This window comes from Salvelinus sp. IW2-2015, unplaced genomic scaffold, assembly GCF_002910315.2.
Source record: "Salvelinus sp. IW2-2015 unplaced genomic scaffold, ASM291031v2 Un_scaffold2650, whole genome shotgun sequence".
NCBI lineage: Eukaryota > Metazoa > Chordata > Actinopteri > Salmoniformes > Salmonidae > Salvelinus > Salvelinus sp. IW2-2015.
In genome coordinates, this window is record NW_019943957.1 from 99,707 (window position 1) to 110,861 (window position 11,155).

Sequence of the window (11,155 nt, forward strand, 5' to 3'; positions counted from 1 at the left end):
TTTTTCAGATGGAGTTGTTATTATTGACAATGATAATATACTGTACCAAATTCCACAGCGTTTGTCATTTAGAAGATCAGAGTTGTCAATAACATACATAGGAGATCACTGTAGCCTATACAGTACATTGAATACATTCCAACTTTATAGACAGACAACATTTTATATGCTTTTGAAACATATGAAACCAACCAGAGTTCATGTCGAGGTGGTCTGACTGAAAAATATACATTTATGAAAAATATAGTATTTAATCCGATTAACGTTTTGAAATGGTGATTTCTTCTCCAGAGGTTTGATTAAGACTGTTGATCGTATGACAGTAAAAGGTCATTAGTTTATCTAAGTTAACAGCACCGTACATATTTCATAATCTCCTATCGTTTAAAATAATTTGCCATTAAAAGCGTCTGGTTAAAAGTCAGTTCAGRGCTCTACCAGAATGTGCAAGGATAAGTAGAGTCTTTTACAGAGGAAGAGTGACCTGCTGTGGTTAAAACAAGAACTGCGCTCAAAGGTTGGGCAATGGGTCCTGGAATAATAGTTTGCATTTGTTGTAGTGGAGAACCGTTCTATCTATATTATAGATTCATTCTATAACATAGAACAGTTCCAAGCTACATGAGGTCCCATAGATTGGCCCATCTACACAAAAGGTGCTATATAGAACCCAAAAGGGTTCTTCAGCTGTCCCCATAGGATAACCCTTTGAAATACTCTTTTTGGTTCCAGGTAGAAACTTTTGGGGTTGCCAAAGGGTTCTACCTGGATTCAAAATGGAACAAAAAGGGTTCTACTTGGAACCAAAAGGGTTCTTCTATGGGCACAGCCGAATAAGCCTTTCGGAACCCTTTTTTCTAAGAGTGTAATATTCAATTCCGTTTCTCTTCTAGAAACTGATTAAAACTGTCCGAAAGCTGAGGGTAGTCTCTGATAGAAAGCTTGAATCATTAATGACCTCAGCTTTTCCCAAGGTAAAATCGACCAATCGGCTCTCACAGAGATGGTACATTTTCAAACCCATCCCTGAACACCTCTAGTGGTTTCAACATTTTCCAGAGAGTTCTCCTGGTTAATATTAATTTCTAATACATACATACAGTACATATATACAGAGATAGATAAGATAGGACTGCTTAGTTGTGAGGGGATCAGCCCATTGCCACGACGACAGCAGCAACAGTCCTTTGGAGAATGACAACGGCTGCATCTGAAATGACACCCTATTCCCTATTTAATGCATTACTGTTGACCATCAGGTCCATGTTAAAAATAGTGCACTATATAGGAAAAAGGGTGCCATTTTGGATGCATCCAATGTGTTGGTTGTTCAATAATCGCTGTGCGAGGAGCAGCWGAGGTGGTTTGATGGGTCTCCAAAGCAACAAGCCCAAGCCTCGGCCGACAGACTTCAACCTAACCACACTATTTCTCCCAGAAATGAATCATTCATAATTCTCCTATTTAATAAAGCTCAATCAACCCCATGAAAAAGAACTTGCATTATGATAATTATTTAGAAAACAAATATTAGTCTGGCGTTAACTCGCACAGACAGATTTATTTAGAGACACACCTGTCTGGTTCCACAAGACTAGGCTGGGACTTCTGGTTCCCTGTCTGGCTGGTTCTAACTCAGTGACTATGTTGGGCCTTCCTTTTCCTTGTCTGATTATAACCCAGTAACTTTGTTGGGCCTTCTGGTTCCTTGTCTGYTTATAACTCAGTGAGGGAAGGGGAGACAGTGAGATGTCTATACTGTTAAGGTGGTTTGTCAAACCATAAGAAATAAAGGACATGTAAATGCATACAGCCTGTATTAAGATATTAAGACAAAGAAAACAGCCTCACCTAACATGTTATCATGTCGAACCTACAACAGAACTCCCATTGTAAGAATACTGCATGTTGGAAACAAAGGCTCGCTGTCTGGCTGTTGGTAAGGGGAGTGTGTGACCTGGAGGGTGTTGGTTGGGAGTTGGAACACAGGTGAGGTGGATTGACTGCGCTGCATTGGTGGTGGGGGTTAGATGTATTGGGTTTAGTCAGTCTCAGATTGACTCTGAGGGTGGTCAATGGTTCCTCGTGGGGGGAATGCTCCTTCGGGCCTGTCGTCCTAGAGCACAGCCTGGGCTCTCTCCTTGCCCTTCTCCTCCTCTCGTCTCTTCATGGCCTGGATCACAGCCATCTCTTTGGCCTCTTTCTTCTGGTTCCTGGCCTCGAACAGCAGCCTACATCGCAGGGGACACAGAGGGGAGTTTTCAATAGTATGCAGACGGCTATTGGTTAAAACCATCATGGTAACGCATGGAATATTTACCCTTCTGTGATTTAGAGTATAGTATAATTGGAATGTCTTGGTAGCGCATGATGCTTGCAACGCCAGGATAGTGGGTTCGATTCCCGGGACTACCTGTACGTAAAATGTATGCGTGCATGACTGTAAGTCGCTTTGGATAAAACAATCTGCTAAATGGTAGTTAGTGTTATTATATCATTTTATAGTGGGAGCTGAAAACGCACACCCAAAATGCTGTGCCGGTTCAGACAAACGGTTCATACACTTACAAAGTAGAGAAAGGTTACTGGGAGTAATATAGGGTGTGACTTTCTTTACTTATCCCCAATATTTTCATGATGATCATGAGATGTGACCTATGCATCATTAAAACTACAGAGATTTATCATGATGACGTGCCTTAGCATCATTTAACTACAGAGATATTATCATGATGACGTGACCTTAGCATTATTAAAACGACAGAGATATTATCTTGATGACTTGACCATAGCATTATTAAAACGACAGAGATATTATCTTTGATGACGTGACCTTAGCATTATTAAACGACAGAGATATTATCATGATGACGTGACCTTAGCATTATTAAAACGACAGAGATATTATCTGATGATGTGACCTTAGCATTATTAAAACAACAGAGATATTATCTTGATGATGTGACCTTAGCATTATTAAACGACAGAGATATTATCATGATGACGTGACCTTAGCATCATTAAAACTACAGAGATATTATCATGATGGACGTGACTTAGCATCATTAAAACTATACAGTTATATTTCATGATGATGTGACCTTAGCATCATTAAAACTACAGAGATATTATCATGATGACGTGACCTTAGCATCATTAAACTACAGAGATATTATCATTGATGATGTGACCTTAGCATTATTAAAACGACAGAGATATTATCTTGATGACGTGACCTTAGCATTATTTAAAATGACAGAGATATTATCATGATGACGTGACCTTAGCATCATTTTAAACGACAGAGATATTATCATGATGACGTGAACTTAGCATCATTAAAACTACGAAGATATTATCATTGATGAGTGACCTTAGCATCATTAAAACTATACAGTTATATTTTCATTGATGACGTGACCTTAGCATCATTAAAACTATACAGTTATATTTCATGATGCGTGACCTTAGCATTCATTAAAACTATACAGTTATATTTCATGATGACGTGACCTTTGCATCATTAAAAATACAGAGATATTACATGATGACGTGACCTTAGCATCATTAAAAACACGATATTATCATGATGACGTGACCTTAGCCTCATTAAAACTACAGAGATATTATCATGATGACGTGACCTTAGCATCATTTAAAACTACAGAGATATTTTCATATGACGTGACCTTAGGCATCATTAAAACTACAGAGAATTATCATGATGACGTGACCTTAGCATCATTAAAACTATACAGTTATATTTTCATTGATGACGTGACCTTAGCATCATTAAAAAACTATACAGTTATATTTTCATGATGACGTGACCTTAGCATCATTAAAACTATACAGTTATATTTTCATGATGACGGACCTTAGCACATTTAAAACTACAGAGATATCATTGATGACGTGACCTAGCATCATTAAAAACTATACAAGTTATATTTCATGGTGACGTGACCTTAGCATCATTAAAAACTACAGAGATATTATCATGATGACGTGACCTTAGCATCATTAAAAACTACAGAGATATTATCATGATGACGTGACCTTAGCATCATTAAAACTACAGAGATATATCATGATGACGTGACCTTAGCATCATTAAAACTACAGAGATATTATCATGATGACGTGACCTTAGCCTCATTAAAACTACAGAGATATTACTCATGATGACGTGACCTTAGCATCATTAAAAACTACGAGATATTATCATGATGACGTGACCTTAGCATCATTAAAACTACAGAGATATTATCAGATGACGTGACCTTGCCTCATAAAACTACGAGATATTATCATGATGACGTGACCTTAGCATCATTAAAACTATACAGTTATATTTTCATAATGACGTGACCTTAGCATCATGAAACTACAGAGATATTATCATGATGATGTGACATACCAGGTTATCTCACTTCTTCCTGCCCTCACCTGTTTTTGATGATCCTCTGAACAATACTATCAGTGGTGAGGCTGTTCATACTGTCCACAGTGTGCAGTATTCCTTTCTTCCTGGCTCCCTGCATTTAGAGAAACACAGTCCACACTTAAACATTCACTTAGACATTGCACGCTTTAGATAAAAGTTAGCAAAAAATGGCATATGGTTATTATATACTATACGGTATAGTTATATCAGTCTTCCAAATACATTGTAACCACTTAAGTAACCAAGTAACAAAGCTTTTAAATGAAGAAGTTCATCCCTAACATTGTTCTGTGAGAATGCCTTGATGGGAAAAGTACTGTAAGCCCCATGATAAATTGTTCAACATTTTTCGTTTACCAAAGTGGTGGCCATTATCCCTTTGGTTTTCTGCTAGTCATACACAACCCTTTCAAAGAGTATCTTATACGCGGCAGGTAGTCTAGCGGTAAGTGCATTGGGCCAGTAACCGAAAGGTTGCTGGTTCGAATCTCCGAGCTGACTAGGTGAAAAATCTGTTGATGTTCCTTTGGAGCAAGTCACTTTATCCCTAATTGCTCTGATAAGAGCGTCTGGTAAATTAGGTAAATGTAAATATACCAAGTCCACATGGGCCTATAGTTTCTGCCAGTCATAGTCTACCCTTTCAAGAGCACTTTATACCAAGTTCACGTGGGCTTAGTTTTCTGCCAGTCATAGTCTACCCTTTCAAAAGACACCTTATACCAAGTCCACGTGGCCTTGTAGTTTTTCTGCCAGTCATAGTCTACCCTTTCAAAGAGCACCTTATACCAAGTCCACATGGCCTTATAGTTTGTATCAATTGGAGTGCACAAGCACATTGTTTTTTTAGGAACAGAGTTTGTTCAGAAAAAGGCGCAGGGTACTCACGGCATAGGGGTCAGACCCATCTTTGTCAGGATGCACCTCTGTCTTCCCATGAACACACAAGGTCCACCTGCAGAGTAGACCATTGCATGATGAGACCCAACAATAACACACTGTAGATACCATGCAGGGTGAGACCCAACACTAACCCACTGTAGATACCATGCAGGGTGAGACACAACACTAAACCCACTGTAGATACCATGCAGGGTGAGACCCAACACTAACCCACTGTAGATACCATGCTGGGTGAGACCAAACACTAGACCCACTGTAGATACCAGCAGGGTGAGAGACCCAACACTAAACCCACTGTAGATACCATGCAGGGTGAGACCAACACAACCCACTGTAGATTACCATGCAGGGTGAGACCCAACACTAACCCCACTGTAGATACATGCTGGGTGAGACCCAACACTAACCCACTGTAGATACCATGCAGAGTGAGACCCAACACTAACCCACTGTAGATTACCATGCAGGGTGAGACCCAACAAACCCACTTAGATACCATGCAGGGTGAGACCCAACACTAACCCACTGTAGATTTACCATGCAGGGTGAGACCCAACACTAACCCACTGTAGATACCATGCTGGGTGAGACCCAACACTAAACCCACTGTAGATACCATGCTGGGTGAGACCCAACATAACCCACTGTAGATACCATGCAGGGTGAGACCCAACACTAACCCACTGTAGATACCCATTCAGGGTGAGACCCAACACTAACCCACTGTAGATACCATGCAGGGTGGACCCAAACATAACCCACTGTAGATACCATGCAGGGTGAGACCCAACACTAACCCACTGTAGATACCATGCAGGGTTGAGACCCAACACTAACCCACTGTTAGAGACATGCAGGGTGAGACCCAACGCTAACCCACTGTAGATACCATGCAGGGTGAGACCAACGCAACCCACTTAGATTACCATGAGGGTGAGACCCACACTAACCCAACTGAGATACCATGCAGGTGAGACCCAACACTAACACTGTAGATTTACCTATGCAGGGTGAGACCCAACACTAACCACTGTTAATACCATGCAGGGTGAGACCCAACACTAACCCCTGTAAGATACATGCAGGGTGAGACCCAAACACTAACCCACTGTAGATACCATGCAGGGTGAGACCCAACACTAACCCACTGGTAGATACCATGCGGGTGGAGACCCAACACTAACCCACTGTAGATACCATGCTGGGTGAGACCCAACACGAACCCCATGTAGATACATGAAGGGTGAAGACCCAACACTAACCCACTGTAGATACCATGCAGGGTGAGACCCAACAATAACACACTGTACCTTTGGAGTTTCCAAAGGTAACTCCAAAGTTAACATGCTCAGCCTGGGTTCAAATGGCTCTGCAGAACAAGTGTAGTGTTTGACCCTTACCTTGAAGTGGTCTAGTAACTCTCTCGTGACTGCATAAGGCGCACCAATCACCACCTCAGAGACATACTGCAGACAGAAACAAACAGAAGCACATTAGATTAATATACTCATCACTTTTCTCATCATTTTATTTTACCTTTATTTTAACAGTCCCATTGAGACCAAGGTCTCTTTCACAAGGGAGCCCAGGATACACACAATTTACAAAATTACTCTTATAAAGAGAGTACAGTATCTTCTTATGAAAGAGAAGGAGAGAGAACTTACTCGACAGGCCAGCACACTGAGTGTTTCTTCATGAACGTTCATAATGGGGTAATTCTTCCCTTTGTAGCGATTCACCTCCTGAAAAATTCACACAAAACCCAAAAGTAAGAATAAGATGACGCAAATTTCCACTATCAGTGCCAGGGTTTAATTGACACTGGGTTGGTTTATAGGCATTGTGGTTTTTTAAAGGCAATTTCTACTGAAGCGAAATATGCAGCGTTTACCGTGAACGGATCGCCGAGAACATTGTGGGAACATTGCCTTGAAGAAGCCATCACCAGGCGGTAAATTGGTTAACAGACCAATAACAAAGAGTTCCAAACCTCTCTGTCAATAACAGCTAGTTTTACATTTTCCTCTCCCACTGAGACCACTCCTAGACAAGTCCTTGCAAAATTCTTGCTTGAGAAATCGTTTTTTTTGCTAAAAAAGCAATTTTTGTCCATTTTAATGCCCAATTATTACGAGTAATTGTTACCTAGAATGTATACTTATTGATCATATAAATGGCTGTATTAGACCTATAAATCCCAGCCTAAATGATCTATTTTACAGCTGAACTGAGGAGACAATAGACCAGATTGGTGTCAAAGTGTAACTCCACTTAAACATATGGCTTTGTCGACTCACCTGTCAAAGTTGTAACTCCACTATAAACATATGGTTGTCAGACTCACCTGGGTCAAAGTATAACTCCACTATAAACATATGGCTTCAGACTCACCTGGTCAAAGTTTAACTCCACTATAACATATGGCTCTTGTCAGACTCACCTGGTCAAAGTATAACTCCACTATAACATATGGCTTGTCAGACTCACCTGGTCAAAGTGTAACCCCACTATAACATATGGCTTGTCAGACTCACCTGGTCAAAGTGTAACCCCACTATAACATATGGCTTGTCAGACTCACCTGGTCAAAGTTAAACCCACTATAACATATGGCTTGTCAGGACTCACCTGGTCAAAGTGTAACCCCACTATAAATATGGCTTGTCAGACTCACCTGGTCAAAGTGTAACCCCACTATAACATATCTGTTGTCTTGATAAGCCCCCCCCCATGGTTGTCAAAGTGTAAACCCCATCATATACATATGGCTTGGTCAGGACTCACCTGGTCAAAGTGTAATCCCACTATAACATATGGCTTGTCAGACTCACCTCGTCAAAGTGTAACCCCCTATAAACATATGGCTTGTCAGACTCACCCGGCCAAAGTGTAACTCCACTATAACATGATGGCTTGTCAGACTCACCTGGTCAAAGTGTACTCCACTATAACATATGCTTGTCAGACTCACTGGTCAAGTGTAACTTATATAACATTGGCTGTCAGACTCCACCTGGTCAAAGTGTAACTCCCACTATACATATGGCTTGTCAGACTCACCTGGTCAAGTGTAACCCCACTATAACATTATGGCTTGTTCAGACTCACCTTGGTCAAAGTGGTAACCCCACTATAACATATGGCTTGTCTGAAAGCCTGGAAACCGCCTCCAGGAAGTCACATGGCCGATATTCTGAGAAGACATTGGTCAAGGCCGACAACAACAACAACTATAGATCTCTACAAACTAAGGCCTCTGAGTCCAGTCTAAATCTCAAACCTCTCCATACACTGTAGATGACTGGGGGTGTTTTGGCTGACCACAGGACCAGCCAGTTATGAAAATATACAAGCATCTACGTCAACATAAGGTAGTTGCAGCTGGTAGTGTAACAGTATAGCTGTTAACCCATCGCTCCACAAAAGCCTTGCAAGGGAACAACTACTTCAATGTCTCCAGAGCGAGTGACGTCACCGATTGAAACGCATTAGCGCGCACCCCGCTAACTAGCTAGCCATTTCACCATCGGTTACACCTAGCATGAGGGTGTTGTCTTTCTATGGCCCACTTTTTCTTGGTCAGTCACATGGTCTGAAAATAACAACTCTTTGCTCTAACATGGTAGATATGAGTGTATAGAGTCACCTGACATTGATGTATCTTACCCGATCAGGCCTTCAATGCTGTCAGAGAAGGCCTTAGTAGACAGTCAACCATTCTTATGTGCATGTAACTGACAAAAATAAAGGAACACTTAGTAAATGAGGGATACAAAAGTATTATTTGAAAGCAGGTGCTTCCACAAAGGTGTGGTTCCTGAGTTCATTTCAGCAATTACATCCCCTCATGCCTGAGGTGATGAAAAAATGCTGGGTAAGCCATTATTTTTGGCTAATACCATGGCAATGCCACCATAGGATGACAATGTCCCCATCTACAGGGCACGAGTGGTCGCTGAATGACAGGAAAACGATGTAAACCATATGCCCATGGCCGTCTCAGTCCACAGATCTCAACCCAATTGAACACTTATGGGACTATTCTGGAAGCGACGTCTGAGACAGCGTTTTCCACCACTATCAACAAAAACACCAAATTATGGATTTTCTGGATGATAATGGTGTCTCATCCCTCAAATAGAGTTCCAGGACACTTGTAGAATGTATGCCAAGGTGGAATGAAGCTGTTCTGGCTTGAGTGGCCCAACACCTATTAAGACACTTTATGTTGGTGGTTCCTTTATTTTGGCAGTTACCTGTATCAACATATTTCATATTATCGACATGGTCAGGAAAGCTCCTGGGCACCAACATGGGTAAATATGAGGAGTCTGTGGAGGGAGACATCACCATGCGCGATTCCAGCCATTGTATTGGCTGGATGCAAGAATTGAATGGTATCAAACACATCCAATTGAAAGTAGTGCGTTCATGAGCCACCAGACAGAGGATACGGAAGAGGTCGAAGGCTCCAGCCACATAGATGATGGTGTCCCAGGCTTAGTGGCTCCTGTCCTGTAGGCAAACTGGATAATCTTCTGGGACGTCTGGAGAACTGGGACACCCCCGTCCACGGACTGTGGCCCCTTCGGACCCTGCAACATCCATAATGCACAAAGTATAAATACAGTGTAGCACTTGACAAACCACGACTAAATGTTCATTCCAAGCAGCAAGGAATGATATCATTACGCTGAGTAATAGATGATGCTGTATGATATTCCTTACAGAGACTATACAGTGGAAACCTCTGAGGGAGTTATTGTGCCAAAAGATTTAGAGTCCCCTAAATGGAATGAAGTATTGTCCATAAATGTGTTCAATTGGGCAGAAAGGGGAACAACACACCATGCCAGTATGTGGCAGCTTGACTTATTAAAATCCTATAGCATTGCGTATTCAAAGTTGGTATTCAATATTCACTATGGTCTTTTCTCATAGGAGGAAAATGATCACACTGCGCCACCCAGTGGCCAATGAGTAAAACACCATCTGAGATCCCTCTTCTTGAACAATTCCAGTAGCCAGTCAGTCAGCACTGGTGAGGTATATCTCAATGTCCGTCAGAGCCCCCAACACATTTATTCAACACTGGCCAAATATATTATTCTCTCTCTCTTTCAACGTTTGAAAAATGAGAATTTGTTATTGGTATTCGGTGACATTCTAAAGTACCGTTCTCTTTCCCATCCCCATTTGGAATCCAAACGGCGTTCAAATGTACATCCTCTGGTCAGTTTCTGCATTCAGAGGGAACAGACGTGGTATTCATTACCACCTGGCCAGGCCCACCGTTTTGATTATCAACTGCGGCACCACAATAACGCCCTTTGTTTCAGAGAGAGAGTTGGCGAGAGTTGGGGGTACAAAGCTGTAGCAGAGAACGTCTAGCCAGGATTTGGACAACAAATAGTAGACCATGACAAAGCAGTTGCTATGGTCAAGTGCACTCTGATTTTTTAAAGGGTGTCTTTCTCTTATTAATGATCAAAAAAAGACAGCTGTGCATTTCACAGAGTTGAGCCTTTGTGGATTTAAAAAAATAACTTTTATTAAGTTTGTACTTGTATGAGAGTTAACATGGGACCTACTTGCCAAAGTTGTCTGTGTGCTGTTTGATTAGTTCTGAATGGCCCTGAGGACACAGGAGAGGAACAGGCTTCACTTCATCTATTATTCACTTTGTAACAACAGGAGCTCGGAGACATGGCAGATAGGAGCAAATCATGACTTCTACATTTTTGATGTCAACGGAGACTAAGTGGAAATTCAACTGAAGTGGAAGAACTCTGGTCCTATTGT

At 41.4% G+C, this 11,155-nt stretch overlaps 1 protein-coding gene across 1 annotated transcript in view; it reads right to left on the reverse strand.

Moving 5' to 3' along the window:
- The window catches only part of pcyt2 (phosphate cytidylyltransferase 2, ethanolamine), a 31,146-nt gene continuing 19,991 nt past the window's right edge, over positions 1-11,155 (reverse strand). Inside the window, 8 exon segments of the mRNA XM_070440554.1 lie at positions 1-2,231; positions 4,450-4,538; positions 5,336-5,386; positions 5,388-5,402; positions 6,751-6,816; positions 7,018-7,095; positions 7,982-7,992; positions 8,475-8,546. Coding sequence (XP_070296655.1) covers positions 2,117-2,231; positions 4,450-4,538; positions 5,336-5,386; positions 5,388-5,402; positions 6,751-6,816; positions 7,018-7,095; positions 7,982-7,992; positions 8,475-8,546 — 497 coding nt within the window. The 3' untranslated portion in view covers positions 1-2,116.